Raw genomic sequence first — 17,820 nt, 5'->3', positions numbered from 1 at the left:
GCCCCTGCTTCAACGCACTCAACGCAAGGATGGCTTCCGGGTGGCTGAAGTGGAACCACCAAATCTTGATGTGACAGTGACAGTGCCCCCCCAACCAGGTCACAACCCAGATTCTGAATTTGGTTTTTAAAAAGCGTTCAAGGAATCCTATAGCTATAGAATCCCTACAGTTTCACATTCTGTCCACCTCGAGCCCCCAGGGGTGGTTTCTGTCCCTCCTCAGGCCAGGTCCGCCACTGAGGCAGAGGCGGCCGTCCACAGCACCCAGGCCCAGCCCCTCGGCCTTCAGGGTCCCCGGGGGTGGAAGGCAGTGGAATGGGGAGGGTGGGAGTCTGAAGCGGCAAGGTGTGCCCAGGTGAGGTCAAGGCCACGCTGACCCACGTGAGTTGGCAGTTTGCTTAAAAATCAGCTACAAACAGACCAAAGACTAACGAAAGCCAATGATAGAAAAATAGTTTTCAGTGGCTCTGGGTGAAGAACAGTGTGTAGATGCCGAGTGCTCAGTTACATCAGGCAGCAGCCCCTCGAGGTGGTCCGTGGGTCCCCCTGGGAGGAAGGAAGCAAGGATGGCAGTCATGAGGCCCAGCCCGGGAGGCGGGCCTGGCTGGGCGACCCAAGGAGGGGGGTGTGGTACCGGTCCCTATTTCTAGAACCTTCTATCCCTCCACTACCCTGAGCTACACGAGCACTAAACTTGGCTGCGACTCTGGTGCCAGGCATTCTGCAGGCAACTGGCACCTGAGCCAGGGGGAGTGAGACACCCCATGTCTTGGGGACCCCACAGCCAGCTGCCCTGATGTCACAGAATTTGCACAGCGGGAAGGAGGCAAGCAGACCACCCCAGCCCTGCCTGGGTGGCTGCACACCAAGGGATGGCGGGATCCGGGCCCTGCAGCCCAGCAAGCATGTGAGCGCACGCATGCGTGTACCCAGGTGCTCTGCCCAGGCGGCAGGTGGGCACAGGGTCACTACCTGCTGGTGGAAAAGATCCTCCTCGCCAAACTCGGCTTCCTCTTCCTCTTCCTCCCCGTTCTCGTTCTCCCGCACCACAGAAGACTGCTTCACTGCTCTTGTGGCCACTTCCTGCACCAGATGAGGACCACCGACACTCAACACTGAGGCCGGAGTGTCCCGTGTGACAGGGTCACTGCTGGGCTGCAGCCTCTGTGCCGCGGGTATGGCCCCGGGCTCCACCCCAGGACTGTGGCACGTGGAGGGCAGGTGTGGGGACGCGCGGTGCACCCCACCAAGGCTCACACCCACCTCTCCGTCGGCGCTGACCAGCACAGTGCGGAAACTCTCGCCCGAGCCCCAGCTGCTCTGGCTCTTCCACACCAGGGTTGCGGGGGGGCTGTGGGCCACCCCTGCACCAGCTGCCCACACCTGTCAACCCAAGAACGCCCCGCTCAGCCTTCTGGATGTGGATGTGGACAGCACCTGGTGCCCAGCCGGAGGCCCTTCAGTGCCCGAGCACTGCAGCCTCACTCGGGCTTGCTCATGGATGGCGGCCCCCAGGATGCAGACGCCACCCGGGCTCACGGCAGCTGGGCAGTCAGTTGAGTGGACCTAAGGTCCTCCGTGGCCACAACTGCCACTTCTCACCAGTGCCCACCAGCCCAAACAGCCAGGACTCAGCCCTGGCACCTCTCCACGACCCACAGCTGACCCTGGGGCAGAGCTGGACCCTGTGGCACCCAGCTGAGGCCCCTGCCAGCCTCCCACCTGCCCCTCCCTGATGCACCTACCGTGACTGTCTGGCCGGCCCGCAGGACGTACTTGGGTGTGAACTTATAGGCGATCTCGTCGCCCTCGAGGACCTGCCTCTTGATCCTCCAGTTCCCCAGGGACTGATCCTGGAAGGGGCACACACACAGGTGACCCGCAGGCCACCAGTACGCGGCACCGGGCTGTGCCCTGCCCAGCAGCTCACCTTGTCCGAGTTGTTCTTGAGCCGCACGAACCTGCCCTCCAGGTCAATCTCCTCGATGCTGACGCTGCCGGTGGCCGAGGCCTGCTGGGCCAGGCGGAAGCTGCTGCTGCTGCCTGAGCCAATGGCACTTGAGCCGCTGCCTGGGGGCTCCTCCGCCTCCAGACGCCGGCGCTTGCTTCGGCTTGAACGCCCAGCTGTGGACATGCTGCTGCTGCTGCTCGAGGTGGCCCGTGAGATGGTGACCCGTGAGGATGGGCTGGGAGACAGCTTCAGCCTAAGGGTAGTGTGGAGAGGTATGACTGGTGGCCCCGAAAACGCCAGGCCCAGTATCCACGACCGCCCTGCTCCTGCCACCCACCTCTCCTCCTCGCCCTCTAGGAGCTTGCGGTAGGCGCTGATCTCCATGTCCAAGGTCAACTTGACGTCCAGCAACTCCTGGTACTCGGCCAGCTGTTGCTGCATCACATCACGCATCTCCATCATCTCCTGCTCCTTAGCGTCCAGCATCTTCCGGAACTTCTCCCGCTCCCCAGTCATGGCCCCTTCCAGCTCTCGGATGCGGTCCTCAGCAGCACTGGCCTGGGAGGGGCAGGTGGCCAGGTCAGCCCAGCCTCTTCTGGGGCTGCCCCTGGTGGGACAGCAGGCGAGCAGGCCCCTCAGCACAGTGAGGACAGAGGCTGGGCTGTTGAACAGGCTCCGGAGAGCTGGCCCGGTCAGCGCTCAGCGCTCAGGGCTGCCCCCGCCCAGCCCGGACCCAAGGCCGGACACGGGCCTCACCTGCTTCTGGAGGCTGGAGAGCTGGTAGCTGAGGGACTCGACCCGCATGCGGGCCTCCTTCAGCTCCTCACGGGCAGCGCTGGCCGCCTTGTCATTCTGGTCGGAGCTCAGCTTGGCGTGGTCCAGCTAGGAGAGACGGGGAGGTGGGGCCAGGGGCGGGGGAGCCTGGGAGGTGAGGCTGGGGATGGGGAGACGGGGAGGGGGCCGGCCGCACCTTGGCCTGGTAGGTCTGCTCCAGCTCCAGGCGGTAGAGCCGCACGTGCTCGTCCTGCTGGCTGCGCAGCTCCTCCAGGGCCTGCGCCAGGCGCACATCGTACTCCTGCTGCCGGCCGCTGTCCACCTCCACCAGGCGCCGCTCGTGCCGCCGGCGCGTCTCCCGCACCTCCTGCGTGGCGACAAAGCCCGCGGTCCTGCAGCACTGTGGCTCTGAGGTGGCCACCGAGAGCCCAGGAGGAAGGCAGGGGCCCCCTGTCCCATACCCCAAGCGCAAAGCCTGGGTGCTTAGCAGTGACTCTCTCAAGTCCAAGGGCAGACCCTGGCTCAAAGTGAGTGAAAACTGAGCTGGGGGTGCGGCTCGTGATGGACTCCCCAGTGGCCCCGTCTCTGTCTCACACCGAACCTCAGAAGCTCCAGGCGTCTCCCTGCTACTTGTTCACAAATGTTCACAGGAGCAGCCCTGCTGACCACCAAAGAGTGGACGCAGCCCAAATGGGCCTGGGTGGATGAAGGAACACGGTGTGGCCATCCACCTGGAGCGTCACTCAGCCACAAGCAGGAGCCAGGTGACACGGCTGCACTGCACATGGGCTGAGGACCTGGTGCCGAGAGCCCGACAGACAAGTGACAGAGTCAGAGCCGGATGTGGACTCCTAGGCGCTGGGCTACGAGGGATGGGGGATGCTCATGGTCTGGGCTTCCTTTTGGACTGATGGAATGTTCTGGAATTAATGGGAAGAATTGATTCTAAAAACACTTAATTCTACACTTCTAAAAAAGGTGAACTTTATATCACACGGGGATCACTTCTCTTTAAAGTCGCTCTTTGACTGTAAAACAGATGGTCGGGCTGGGGCTCAGCGGTAAGGAGCTTGCCTAGCACACGAGGCCTGACGAGGATCTCAGCCCTGCAGAAAGACTCAAAAGACATGGCCATCGATGGCTGCGGGCAAAGGACACGGCTGCGACTGCGGGGTGGAGGGGGGGGGCCCAGAGCCACGCCCGCATCCCGGTGCCTCGGAGGCTGAGGCAGGGGATGCAAGTTCAAGGCCATCTTGAGCAACTTCGTGAGACCCGGCTGGGGAATGGCCTGGGTGAGTGCCTGGGTCCAGTCCCCAGGACCCCCCAACACACAAAAAGACCACGAATGGCTCGAGCCAGAGGCCTGGGCCTCGACAGAGGCTGGGAGGCATCTTCGCTGGCCACACCAGGAGACCTGCCCGGGCCCAGAGTCGGAGCCCTGGCGGCTGGCGGCCTAGAGGGACCTTCTGAGGGTGGCCGGGCAGACACCCACCTGCACCCGGTGTGCCCGCTCCTTGGCGCCCCTCCTGCGGGGGCCCTTCCCGGGTGCCTGCGCGGCTCCCCTGCGCGGCGTCTCCCCAGGTCTCTTCGCGGCTCCCCTAGGGGGTCTCTTCGTGGGTCCCCTCACAGGTCCTCCCACAGGTCCCCATCCGAGTTTACTCAAGGACGCCTTCACAGGTCTCCTCAGCGGATCCCTCAAGGGGATCTTCCCCAGTCCCCTCAGGAATCTCTTCACTGCTTCCCTCAGAGGTCTCTTCACGGGTCCCCTTAAGACCTCGGGGTCCCTCATGGCTTTCTTCACGGGTCCCCTCACGGGCTCGGGGTCCCTCATGGCTTTCTTCATGGGTCCCCTTAAGAGCTCGGGGTCCCTCATGGCTTTCTTCACCCTTAAGACCTCGGGGTCCCTCATGGCTTTCTTCACGCGTCCCCTCACGGGTTCAGGTTCCTTAAGGGGTTCCCTTGCAGGATCTCTCACAGCCTCAGGGTCCCTGATGGATTCCTCCACGGGTCCCCTCACAGCCTCAGGCTCCCTGATGGATTCCTCCACGGGTCCCTTCACGGGCTCAGGGTCCCTCATGGATTCCTTCGCGGGTCCCCTCTCGGGCTCAGGGTCCCTCATGGATTCCTTCGCGGGTCCCCTCTCGGGCTCAGGGTCCCTCATGGATTCCTTCGCGGGTCCCCTCTCAGGCTCAGGGTCCCTCATGGATTCCTTCGCGGGTCCCCTCTCAGGCTCAGGGTCCCTCATGGATTCCTTCGTGGGTCCCCTCTCAGGCTCAGGGTCCCTCATGGATTCCTTCGCGGGTCCCCTCACAGGTGCCTTGAAGGGTTCCTGCAGGGATGTGGGTCCTCCCTCAGGTCCCCTCCTGGGCGTCTTGAGGAGCCCAGGCTCCCTCGTGGCTCTCTTCACAGATCCCCGAACGGGGCTGCCTCCCACGCAGGCCTGCGTGGTGACTGGTACCCTCGCTGGGCCTGTCCGGAGCCGGGCACGGTCCCTCAGCTGCACAGGCATCCCTTCCTCTGGCAGGCCTTCCCGGCAGTGACCACCAAGTGGCCCCGCCCGGCCCAGCCCAGCCCAAGGATTTCATGGGCTGTGACAATACAGTGGGCTCTGTGAAGGTGGCGTCTGCAGAATCCGAGGGGGCCAGGCCCTGCACCCCGGCCCCACCCCAGAGGACACAGGAGCCTGGCTGATCTGCCTGAGGTCCCCTGTCCCCAGTGTCCTAAGAAGCCAGGAACCCTGTTAGGAGGTGGTGGGGAGGGAGCAGGTGGCTGGGCGGGGAGAGGGGTCCTGGGGTGGGTGAATGGTGGCCCCCAAAAGATGTGTGTGCGTTCCGACCCCCAGAGCCTGCGCCGTGCCTTGGGTGGCAACAGTATTTGTGCAAGACCCAGGCAGCAGGCGGGTTCTGGATCACTCGGGGCCTCAGTCCAACGACAGTGTCCTTACAGAGCGAGGCCGAGGCCGAGGTGGAGGTGGCGGCGGCGGCAGCCCAGGGCGCGGGCGGACTCACCTCCTCGAACACGCTCTTCTGGAAGTCGAGCTCCTCCTGCAGGCTCTGGCAGCGGTTCTCCAGGTCCACGCGCATCAGCGTCTCCTTCTCCAGCTGCTTTTTAGCCACAGCATGACCGTCCTCGGCCTGGGACAGAGTGGCAGCTGAGGACGTGCTGCTCACGCCTCCCGCGGAGCCCCGGCCCCAGGAGCTGGGCCTACCTTGGCCAGCTGGGCCCGGAGCTCGGCCGCGTCGCTCTCCAGGCTGCGCTTGTCACTGAGGGCGGTGGCCAGCTCCACCTCGCTCCGGTGGAACAGGGACTCCAGGTCCTTCACGCGGCCCTGGGCCACGGAGAGCTCGCCTTCCCTCTTGCTGGCACTGCAGGTCAAGAGGCCAGGTGAGCCAGGGGACAGCGTGGCCACGCAGTCACAGGGGACCTGGCCCTGGCCTCACCCCCACGGGGACACGCCGTGCCTCTCAGGGCTGTGGCGGGCAGGCCATGCAGAGCGGCCCCCACCACTGGAAGCAGTGGCACCAGTGTCCTTTCCTGGGAGTTCTGGGCTGAACGGGGAGTTCACAGGAACAGGGGGTCTTGCCGGCGCCTGCCCGGCTTGGACATCAGGCAGCGAACACCAGACCTCAGACACGGGAGCGCCTGTGGCTTCTGAGGGCTCTGGGGACATCCTGGCTGCGCACGGCTGTGGGGAGGAGCCACTCTCACACCGCGAGCCACCCGGGACCCCTCCTGGGGTCTCTGCTCAGAGGCCACGGGAAGCCACACTAGGAGGGAGGCCGGCCCTGGGGACGGTGGGGCTGGGCCACGACTGTTTCTGGTAGAAGAGGTTGGCCTGCAGGATGGAGCCGGGCCAGGTGGCCAGGAGCAGAGGAGTCGGGTCTGCAAGGGCAGGTCCCGCAGGCCACTGCAGAGAGCAGGGTTCTGGCCATGGCAGCAGCCCCTCCTCTGAACACCAAGGGGCTGACGCAGCTCCAACCAGGTGCAAGAGCTCCCTGGGGCCACCAGGAGCCGGGCCCACTGGTGGGGTCCTCCGTGAGGCCACCTGCCTTTGTCACCATGGATCTTTGGCAACTGATTTGTTAGCAGAAGAAAAACACCAGACCCAACCTGTTAGGAAGGTGACTGAGTTTGGGGACAGTGACCAGATGAGTCAGAGAACCTCGTGAGCACTGAAGGAAGCTGGGCGCGAAGCTTGAGGAAACTGCGTCAGGGAAGGGACACCCAGGTCAGAGGTCAGAAGTCGGCCCAGGGTATTTACTATTTGAAAGCAATTTTTTCCTCCAAATTAAGGTGAACTCCACATACTATAAAACTCAGTGTTGCTGCTGCAGTGCTGGGGACAGAACCTAGGGCCTCACGCACACCAGGCAAGGGCTCTGTCACTGGGCAGCACCCTGGGCCAAGACTAGCGGTTGGAGCGGACAGTCCGGGGGCCATGGGGTGGCTCCTGGGTGGTGCAGACCCCTCCAGTGTGCACCACGCAGCCCCTAGTTCCCCGAGTGCCCAGGACAGAACCAGGCCTGCGCGGCTGGGAAGGTGTCTCCCTCAGCCACACCCAGTCCTTTTATCTCAGGGGCTGGCCTAGACCTTGTGACCCTCCAGCCTCAGCCTCCTGAGTGGCTGGGATGACAGGCCTGGCCACTGCACCTGGCTCAAACCTGCTTATTAACCACAAAGCAGGCTCCCTGGAGGTGGCAGCTTGATGGCCACCCAGTGTCCACCTGGGGTCAGCTGCCAGCTAAGGGACGGGTGGGATACCAAATGGAACGTGCAAGGTCCAGGTGATCTGTCCTTGCTCATGCCTGAACTCTGGCTCGTGGTCACTGGGAGGACTCAGACAGTCCCTTGGAGCCCTGGGTCCTGGGCAGGAGGGTGAGGGGTGCCTGGGCCAACCTGGAAGGTGACCTCTCCTGGCAAAGGGACACCAGGAGGAGTAGGACTCCCACACACACCACTTACGGGGCCCAGGCACCACTGGCCATGAGGCCCCCGGTGACTACTTGGGCTACAGTTCAACCTGGACATAACACGGGCTCTCAGGCCACTAGCAGCACTTTTCTTCTTCAGGCCACCAGCAGCCTATCCCCAAACCAGGTGGCTGAGTTACCACCAATTCTGGGGACACCCAGATGAGCAACTCCCTCCAGGAGGCCACATGACCCTCCTACCAGCAGGGTGCGGCAGAAGTCCACAGGTGCCCCTGAAGCTGAACCAGGCCTGGGGCAAAGCAGGAGGGCAGGGCCGCAGCTCTGGGGGGAGCGCTCTGGGGGGGAGCGCTCTGCGGGGAGCAGCACTCTGGGGGGAGGAGCACTCTGGGGGGAGCACTCTGGGGAGGAGCACTCTGGGGGGAGCAGCTCTGGGGGGGAGCAGCTGTGGGGAGGAGCACTCTGGGGGGGAGCGCTCTGCGGGGAGCAGCACTCTGGGGGGAGGAGCACTCTGGGAGGAGCACTCTGGGGGGAGCACTCTGGGGAGGAGCACTCTGGGGAGGAGCAGCTCTGGGGGGGAGCGCTCTGGGGGGGAGCGCTCTGCGGGGAGCAGCACTCTGGGGGGAGGAGCACTCTGGGGGGAGCAGCTCTGGGGGGGGAGCGCTCTGGGGGGGAGCGCTCTGCGGGGAGCAGCACTCTGGGGGAAGGAGCACTCTGGGAGGAGCACTCTGGGGGGAGCACTCTGGGGAGGAGCACTCTGGGGGAGCAGCTCTGGGGGGGAGCAGCTGTGGGGAGGAGCACTCTGGGGGGAGCCGCTCTGGGGGGAGCACTCTGGGGAGGAGCAGCGGGGGAGACGCCCCACAGGCTCCTGCTCAGAGCACTTGGGACCTGTGGGTGGTGACGCAGAAATGCCTGCAGAGCCCAACTCCAGTAAGAGCTGTCAACTGAGGGAAGTCAAGCCCCCCCACCCAAAAGCCCAGGGTCACAGCCCGAGGCTAACAGGACCTCGTGACACAGGGCCTGCCCAAGGGGCAGGGCAGGAAGGCACATGGCGCAAGGCCCTCACTACTGTCCTTGCGTGTCCCTGGTTTAAGTGAGGGTGTGCACAGCGTGTCACCTGTGTGAACACCAGGAAAGACCAGGTCGCCTCAGCCCCTCTCCAGCTTCAGCCGCCCAGTCACCCGCTAGTGTCCAGGCCACACGGCCAGCCCCTGGCCCTCCTACCTCTTGTGCACCTCTTCCAGCTCTGCGCTCAGCTTGCCCATCTCGATCTGCAGCCGGGCACGCTCCCGGGCAGTCTCGTCCAGGGCCCTGCGGGCGTCCGCCAGCTCCGACTCGTACAGCGCCTTAATGCCGCTCACCTGCGAGACAGCGCACGGTGTGGGGAGCGCAGCGCCGCGCCCAGACACTCAGCTGCCCCAGGCGCAGCACACCTGGCAAGACAGTGGCGGCCAGGGTGCTGCCCCACATCACCCGGCTCACACGGGACACAGTGCCCTGTCGGGTCAGCAAGGGGCAGACTCTCCAGCAGGAAAGCTGAACAGCTAGGGCCCAGGAGCCCCCCCACTGTGACCCCTTCTGGAATGATCTTTCTCCCCTCCCACACCCCAGCTCAAGGGACAGGTGGCGCCCAGAGACCCTGGACTCACCTATGCCCGGAGCACCACATGCCCAGAGGGAACCTGACCCACAGGAAAACAGGCCTCAGCCGGCCTCCTGGGACAGCAAGGACCAACCACCTCTGGATACTCGAGCCCCTGGGCAGCAGTCATGGCCACGTCACATACATTTTTCACATTCTCAGCTTCCAAAATCCAAGAATTGGGGGAACACATGAGCAAGGGTCTCCCCTGGGCACTGTGGACAAGGGCCCAGGTCATTCTCTGAGGTGCCGTCCTGGGCACTGCAGGGTGCTGAGCAGTGTCCCTGGCCTTCGTCCACTCCATGCCAGTAACTCCCCAACCATGAAAGCCACCAGCGTCCCCAAACCTGGTCCTGGGTCCCACTGCCCGAGCTCGGCACCACTGGTCTGACACCACACTGCCTCTTCTCCAGAAGTACCTGGCCACAAAGCCACTCTGGCTGCTTTGTGGGGCCTGTGTCCCTCCACACGGGGGGACATGGGCCCTGTTAAGGTCTGGACGTGAGGGGTCCCCCAAAGCTCACGTGAGACCGTGCTAGAAGGTTCAGAGGGGACACAATGGGTCATGAGTCCCTTTCCCCATCAGTGTTCTCACCCCAACTGGGTGACCTGGGTGACCTGGAGGCAGGGTGAGGCCGAGGAAGGGGTGACCTGGGTGACCTGGAGGCAGGGTGAGGCCGAGGAAGGGGTGACCTGGGTGACCTGGAGGCAGGTTGAGGCTGAGGGGGCCCGGGATGACCTGGGTGGGGTCCCGGGTGCGCCCTTGGGGTGCATGTCTATCTGGAGAGTGGAGTCTCAGGCCTCCTGGTCAGCACCGAGCCGCGTCCCTCCCCACACTCCCCCGTCCACCCAGGGACAGCGCCTGTCTGTGGACTGAGACCTGTGAAGTCCCGAGCCGGGAGTCCCCTTCCCTCCTCTCAGGGTGCCAGCCTTTCGGCCGCAGCAGCACAAAAGCTGACAAGACAGGCCCCCTCTGGAGGCAGCGGGCTGCCTCCCTCCCGTGGCTACGCTGGTGTCCTCAGGCTGGGGTCCTGGCTGGGCACTGGCCCTGCCTTCACTGTGCCCTGGGACCAGAGAGCTCTCCATAGACAAGCACAGGCCACCAGCAGGCCAGGGAGGAGCAGGGTTCCTCCAGCCTGAGCCAGCCGCTGGGGACACCCGCTGGTGGCTGGAGCCAGGCCACCCGTGCCATCCCTAGAGGGGGCCTGCGGGGACACTGGGTACACAGGCTTCTGCAGGCAGCCACCTGAGTCCCGTCAGCCCGCTGGGCCACAGCCAGCCCACACCTGGCTGCCCCACATGTGGCTTGTCCGTCCCAGCCCTGTGTGCCCGGGGAGCAGAACTGGCTGCCTGCGGGCCCTCGTGCCCTGTCCCCTGCTGCACACGCGAAGCTACGCGCTAATGTTCCGAAGTATGTGAGCCCGACCGCAGCGAGCTCCGCCTCACACCCGCTGGCCGTCAGTCACGAAGACTGACAGCCACAGGTGAGGCACGGGCCAGCTCAGCCACCGTGGGACACAGGCTGGGGCCTCCTCCCCGGGAAGCCAGGGAGCCCCCGACCCAGCAGCCCCCTGCACCCCTTGAGGGTGCACCTCCCAAGGGAGAGCACCCGCCAGGAGACCCCCTCAAGTGCTCGCTGGGCAGCTCTCACAACCACCAGAGCCTGAAGCCCAGGCGTCACTGACAGAAGGGCAGATGGCCCGTACACCTGGAGCGTCCCTCGGCCACAGGCAGGAGCAAAGTGACAAAGCTGCAGCATGGCTGGACCTGAGGACCTGGTGCTCAGTGACAGCCAGATACACAAGGCCGTGGCTGTGACCCAGTGACAGGAGACACCAGGACAGGAGAGTCCAGAGGCAGGATGTGGCCTTTGGGTACAGGGCTGGGAAGGCTGGCTTCTCCTCGGAGTGAGGAGCAGGTCCTAGAAGCCGGCACTGGAGGCCGGGCGCGGTCGCGCACCTGTGCTGCCAGCGGCTCGGAGGCTGAGCAGGAGGCTGAGCGTCCCCGCAGCCCCAGCAGCTCAGGGAGGCCTTGGGCCCCTCAGTGAGAGCCCGACTCCACACCAAGAGTCTGGGGTGCAGCCCAGTGGCTAAGGGCTCCTGGATTCGACACCCAGGACAAAAAGTAAGAGACCTGGTCACTGAGGAGGGCTGTCCCTGGGCGCTGGGACGCAGCCCTGCTCACCTGGGCGAGCGCACACGCAGGGCTGCGTCACAGCAGGACCGTGCTTGGCTTCAGCCCACGTGGCGACCTCGGGGCCCGTGCTGACAGCCGTGGGGTCAGACGGAGCCAGGCTGCTGGAGACTGAGTGGACTCTGAAGGCCAAGCTAGGGCACCTAGGACACCAGGAGAGGACTGACGACCTCACTGGCCCTACTACTCTGGGCAGCAGCTCCAGGCCCTCCCCCATGCCAGGGTGGCCAGGCCCACTGCCCAGACACAGGAAGGGCCTCCTCCGGACCCCTGGGCTCAGGGCATGTCAAGTCCGCGGGACATGGTGTGGGTGACAGAGCACGCCTGCCAGCCGAGGCTCTGGCCACCCTCTCCCTGCCTCTGCCCAGAGGCCATCTGGGGCCACCCTCAGCTCCTTCCCAGGAGCTAACTTGCAGAATGAGCTCTGGGTTGACAAAAGTGCCACTCCGGCCTCAACCGGGCACATGCACATGCACAACCCTGCCCTCTGCCCCCAACCCCACCTCCCAGCCCAGGGGTGGTGTGACAGGACACCCAGAGAAGGGTGCTAGGTTAGGTCCCCAACGTCCCCAAAGGCCCATGTGTTAAAGGCCTGGCCCCAGGGTGGAGCTACTGGGAGCGGGTGGAACCTTAAAGGGTGGCCTAGTAGGAGGTCTGAGGTCACTAGGGACCCATCCTGTCCTCAGGTTGGAGTGACGGCACAGGTGTGCTGCCCAACCCCAGGAGCCAGACCACCCAGCACGTGCGGGACCCTCAGAAGGTGACCATGTCTTTAGAAGGCCCTCTCCTCAGGCCTTGTTACATGGTGGAGCCGGCACACGGCATCAGCGCACATCACCTCTGTGCCCACACTGCCCACTGGACCGCCCCAGTCCTGCGCTCCCTCACCACTCCCAGGACATGTGGGCCACCAGTTACCAGCAAAGACAAGCTCAGCGCTGGGCACACCAGCAACTCGGACGTGCGTGTGTTTAGACTTCTGATAACTTTATTCATCATGGGTTTTCAAATTTTGCTTATTTTAAAAAACATTCCATCAAAACGTTATCTACCTCACCCAAAGAGCGAGGGCAGCCTACAAACCCTGACCATCCTGTTTAAGGCTGTCCAGGGCACCCAAGTCGAGTCTGGGAAACACTCAGAAGAACCCAAGGAGATGTGATGCCCAGGGGCATGTCAGGTCCTAGACAGCGCCCTGGGGCAGAAACGGGCAAGGGGAGGGCATCAGAGGTCTGCACAAGCCACGCTGCCTTGATGAGGCCATCTCCGCCCCACCTGCTTGGACAGCCTCAGGAGACCTGCACCTCTCCATGTGCCCAGGGAGCCCCATGGGCACAGAGCTCTGCCTGCTGTCCACTCCGCATCGCTTGTAGTGGCTCCACCCTCAGCCACAGCTGAGTGGAGGAGATGGAGGCCATCTGGTTGGCCCGACCTGCAGAGCCAGGAGGGTGGGAACAGGTGCGCTCCTGGCAGGGCCACCCGCCCCCTGCCCTGGACACCAGGACACCGGTCATTTGTCTTGTCTTTCACAGGATCCTGCCAAGATTGAGGAATCCCAGCAACTGTGGGTGCATGCACTGGCCCGAAGGTGGGGTCCAGACAACCCAGCGGGCTTTCTTTCCCTGGGCAGCATGGACACAGGGTGGCGCCCCTCAGCTGGAGAGTCACTGGAGACCAGCCCCAGTCCCCCAGCAGAACACCGGGCAGACCAGGTGGGGGAGAAAGCCCAGGCCAAGTTCCTCCCAGCTCCTGCAGGACCTGCCCCCACATCTGGGAACCCCACACCTGCACAGGCACGGGTTCCCCTACCCCCCCAGCACCCTGAGACCCTTCTCCAACAAACTCTGATCTGGAGCCTGCAGGGCCAGGCGCATGTGGCCACCCGTAGTGGTACTGGCCACTCCACCAAAACAACACCAACCAAGGCTGCTGGCAGCCCGGGGCAAGTCCAGAATCCACACTGAGCCCAGCACTGGTTTCTGTAAGGACAGCGGAAGGCGTGCACAAGGCGTGGGGGCAGGAGGGCTCAGGCACCTCACAGCCCTGCCTGCCAGCTCCTACAGCTCTGCAGGCACCCTCAGGGGACGTCTAATCCCATCTCCTCCAGGTCTCAGTCTGACACTGTGGAAGGCAGTCCTGGTCTGAGCAGCATGGCCCCCCGCTGTGACAACCTCTGGTCCCCAGAGTCTGCCAAGCTTGCCCTGGAGGCAGCCTCCACCAGGTGCCAGGAGCTGCAGAGGCGAAGCGAGCACCCTGCATGGCACCCCAGTACTCCTTAGTGGGTCCACTTCCTCTGGACCCCACAGGACCACCCCCAGCATCCCTGCAGGGGCACTACCAGCTACAGTGTGACAGGGGCACTATCAGCCCCAAGCTCTCCCCAACACTGCAGCTGGTGCTAAGGGCGAGGCAGTGCGTCACACCCCCTCCCCCTGCACAGCGCCTCTTGCTCCCCTTTACAGGACTGAGAAAGGAACACCAAAGCCACACCTGGACACTGATGGCTGGATCAGGTTCCCTGGGGTAGACCTCCAGTGGGGGCCAGCGCAGCACTTCCTGCATGCTTGCCAGACCCAAAGGTTCGTGGGACAACAGAGGTCCAAAGACAAGAGACAGCTGCAACCCTGAATTCCAAGCCACTCTGCCAGGCAGGAACCAGGCTCCTGTCCTGAGGATAGCATGTGCTGCCCAGGCGGTGGCCCTGCCAAGTTGGGACAACTCTGCCCCCACTGGACAGATGGCAAAACCAAGGCTCAAAGAGGCTGGTGCCTGTCCAAGGTCATGCAGATTAAAAAGCAAGTGCCGGACATGTAATCCCAAGCAACTGGGCAGGCTGAGGCAGAAGGACTGCCTGTCTGAGCAACTTAGGGAGATGCTGTCTCCAAAAGAGCTGGGGGCTGGGGCTCACTCGCCTGGCATGTCTACGGCACTGGATTCCAACCTCAGCACCACATAATAAAGGCATTTGTGTCCATCTACAACTAAAGAAAATTAGGAAAAAAAAAAGGGAGCGAGCGAGCTAGGGATGCAGCTCAGCAGTCTGTGGGCAGCACCTGACCAACACCTGACCAAGGCCCTGGGTTCCATCCCCAGCACAGGACGGGAAACAAAAGGGAACCTGGATGAGCAGCCCGAGGGTGGCACCACCACCCTTCCAGCTCCCTCCCCTCCACCAAGCAGCTTTTTGTGTTTCAGCATCCCTGCCCCCAGCTCCATCCAGCAGCAACAGGGATACATGCCTCTGGGCACTGTCCTGTTTTATTACTTCATTTTGTAAAACATCTATTCTGTTGTGGCCCCACTAACCACCACCCCAGGGGAGGTAGCTCCCAGAAACCCACCTTGCCCTACCCAGCTTCCCCAGAAGCCCCCCACTTCACCCCCTCTGCAGAGGGAAAGGCAGGGCCCCTGGTAAATCTAGGTTTCAGTGGCAGCTCTCAGGATGAGACCCTGGGACTCAGGGACCCAAACCTCAGAACAGAAACCAAGTAGTGGGTGCTGCTCCTGCCCTCTGTGTTGACTTGCCCTTGCACTGCGAATGGTGGGTGGCAGGGGGAAAAGAGCTTCCAGGGGAAGGCAGGGGACAGCATCCCCTCCCCAGGATAGACCCCACCCAGGACCCTGGAGAGAGAGCCCTCACCACCCCCAGGGCAGAACTGCCAGAGCCCAAAGCCTCCTTCTGGGTTGGATGGACACCCAGGGCCTACCCCTCCTTCCCAAGCCCCAGGTGGTGCCTACGAGGCCAGTGCTGTCCTCCAGGCCAAGCTCCGGGCCACCCAGGTTCCCCATGGGACCCGGGGAGTCCCCATCAGAGCCCATTCCTCAGATCCCCACCCCTCTGCAGGCCCACCCACTCCAGCCTCCCAGCTCCCACCCCAGGGTCCCTCCAAAGTCCCTGAGCTCCGGGGCCACTGTGGAGCCCCCCTCCAGGTCCCAGAGGCCGGCCGCCCCGTTTCCCCAGGAGAGTGCAGCGCCCAGATTCCTCCTGCACACCTGGGTCTACCGGGCCACCGAGGTGGCGCTAGGGCGCCAGGCCGCCCAAGCCCCCAGGACCCCTTCCTGGAGGGCGGCCCGGGCTGCACCCCTGCCCCGCGGCACCTGTTGCTGGGAGTCCCCCGACGGCCTCCTCCCCGGTGCGCGGTCTCCTCTCTGCCCCTGTCCCTCAGGGAGCCCTCAAAACGCCCCTCTCACCAGGGGGACCCCCGGCCACCGCGGGCGGCAGTCGCTCCTGGCCAGCCGGTCCCCCGAGACCCCGCGGCCCGCCGGCCGGTGCCCGCCCCTCGAGCTCCCGCAGGTCCCGGAACAGGCCCGGCCAGCACCGCCGCGCGGCCCCCCGCCCCGGGAGCCGCGTACCTCGCGCGTGGTCACCTCCTCCTTCTCGGAGATCTTGAGCAGCAGCCGGTCGTTCTCCAGCTCGAGCGCGCGGACGCGGTCGATGTAGTGCGCCAGGCGGTCGTTGAGCTCCCGCAGCTCCTCCTTCTCCTGCAGCCGCGACAGGCGCGTGGGCGACAGCGGCGTGGCGGGCCCGCCCGCGCGGCCGGGCAGCGGCGAGGCCATGGCGGCGGCGGCGGCGGCTCGCGGCCTGCGCGGCTCCCGACGGCGGCCCAGGCTCGGCGCGCTCATTCAATCCGCGCCGCGCAAGATGGCGCCCCCGCCGCCGCCGCCCGCGGCCCGCCGCCGCGCGGGGCACGCCGGGAGTTGTGGTCCGACCGCCCCGCGCGGGGCACGCCGGGAGTTGAAGTCTCCGGGCGCCGGGAACCCAGGGCCACGCGTGGAGTCTCCCGCCTGCTCCCTCCGGGGTTTTCGCTGGAAAGACCGCTCGAGGCCTTCCTTAAAGAGCCACTGCCCGCAAAACGGGTGGACTGGAGCAGTTCATGGAGGTGCGCGAGGAAGGCCGAGAAAGACTGCATGTTCTCACGTGCGGAAGCTAAAATAGCTGGGCCAGTGGCGGAGCGCTCCTGGCCGGTGCCGAGGCCCAGCCGGTACTGGGGAGAGGGGTCACGGAAGGCCAGGGGCGGGGTGGCGGAGGGGCAGAGGGAGGGTGAATGGCAAGCACGAAAACAGGGGCAGTTGCACCGTTTATATGGTGCATTCTATGGAGGACTTGGAGAGAGGGGCTCAGGAGGTCAGGCAGCGGCGCACCCGGCACCCGGGGAGGCAGGAGGGGGCCTTCCGGGCCGGCTGGGCAGCTCGGCCAGACTCTGTCTCCGAATAAAAAGGGCTGGGGGTGTGGCAGGGTGGTGGAGAGCCTGGGGTTCCATCCCGGGTACCAGGGGGAAAGATGAAACGCTCTGCATCCCGACTTGATCGGATGTGGGGTGTGCATGCATCCAACTACCACGTCGCAGCCCGCCAATGTGTACAGTTCTTATGTGGCGACTCAAAGGAACAAGGGAGCCACATCCAGCCACCAAACCCACCTCAGCAACTGTGGGACATTGGGCTGCTGACTCGTGCCGGGTTCCCCACCCGTCTAGCCTTACTACCTCACTGGACTCCTGAAAATTGAGGTGGTGAAAGAACGCCACAGACATGCTCAGGGGAAGAGGCCGGCCGTGAAAAGCCACAGGTCACAGAGTGCCATAGATAGAAGGGCCCAGCAAGGAGGGCAAAGAGCAGGACATCACAGAATCGAGTGGTCTGATGTCATTGGCTTCTGCCAGCAGCCATCTGAATAGAGAGGGGCCTGTGAGTAGAGTCCAGGGCCTCTGTCTGCAGAAAGGAGGCCCTGGTGGGTGCAGAATGACTCCCTTGCGGGATCCGAGCAGGGGCTTCCTCAGCCTGTTCAGGTAGACTGGGCCCCTGTGGGTGGGTTGCTTTGAAGCTCCTGGTTTGGGGGAAACTGGCTGATTGGACGTGCAGTTTGGTGGTGTGGCCGGATCTCAGGGACCCAAGGCAGGAGCTTAGTGCACAGCCGTGGCCTCTGCAGATGCGACTTGGGAGGTCAGTCTCCACAGTGGGCTTTCTCCAGCTGTGCGCTGCTGGCAGGGGATGGGTGAAGGGGACCTGCCCACAGTGGGGTGTGAGCGGGCTCCACCTGTTCGATGGCAGAGCCACCTCCCTCCTGCCATGACAAGCAAAATGTCTGTCACAGTGCAGCTGTCCCTGGTGTGGTGTGTCAGAGCGAGGCCAGGGACCCTGCAGATGACACATTGGGAACCGGACCCCGCCCACCCAGCCCTCCGGGGACACTGGTAGGCTGCGCTTGGTGCCCCTGTCCAATGGTCTGAGTGACCCCTCGTCCCCTCCCCACAGGGCCAGGCCTTGGAAGCCGGCTGCGCCCAGGCGGACTCCAAGTCCCAGGAGGCACCACCGAGGGCTGCGGCCTTGGT

The 17,820-nt window shown here is 64.2% G+C and overlaps 1 protein-coding gene across 3 annotated transcripts; it reads right to left on the bottom strand.

Annotated features, from left to right (window-relative positions):
- Nucleotides 1-422: 422 nt before the first annotated feature.
- Nucleotides 423-16,111, bottom strand: Lmnb2 (lamin B2). 3 transcript variants are annotated; one of them, XM_046444208.2, is made up of 13 exons: nucleotides 15,842-15,965; nucleotides 9,303-9,510; nucleotides 8,878-9,014; nucleotides 5,934-6,090; nucleotides 5,734-5,859; nucleotides 2,922-3,092; nucleotides 2,708-2,833; nucleotides 2,289-2,509; nucleotides 1,931-2,204; nucleotides 1,746-1,853; nucleotides 1,264-1,383; nucleotides 973-1,083; nucleotides 423-546 (listed from the first exon to the last, which is right to left on the bottom strand). In XM_046444208.2, exons 3-13 carry the CDS (start codon nucleotides 8,916-8,918, stop codon nucleotides 505-507), a joined length of 1,497 nt encoding a protein of 498 aa, XP_046300164.1. In that variant the 5' UTR covers nucleotides 8,919-9,014; nucleotides 9,303-9,510; nucleotides 15,842-15,965; the 3' UTR covers nucleotides 423-504. The 3 variants fall into 3 exon arrangements, with proteins under 3 accessions (XP_046300164.1, XP_046300163.1, XP_058435217.1); XM_046444207.2 differs by lacking the exon at nucleotides 9,303-9,510 and having other exon boundaries at nucleotides 15,842-16,111; XM_058579234.1 differs by lacking the exons at nucleotides 423-546; nucleotides 973-1,083; nucleotides 1,264-1,383; ... (4 more) ...; nucleotides 2,922-3,092; nucleotides 9,303-9,510 and adding an exon at nucleotides 3,101-5,054 and having other exon boundaries at nucleotides 15,842-16,057.
- Between the last annotated feature and the right edge of the window lie 1,709 nt (nucleotides 16,112-17,820).

Source organism: Marmota monax, unplaced genomic scaffold (assembly GCF_021218885.2).
Source record: "Marmota monax isolate L192 unplaced genomic scaffold, Marmota_monax_Labrador192_F-V1.1 WCK01_AAM20220418_F8-fsc00102, whole genome shotgun sequence".
NCBI lineage: Eukaryota > Metazoa > Chordata > Mammalia > Rodentia > Sciuridae > Marmota > Marmota monax.
Note: the sequence above shows the minus strand (reverse complement) of the source record. Positions and strands in the feature narration are given on the sequence as shown.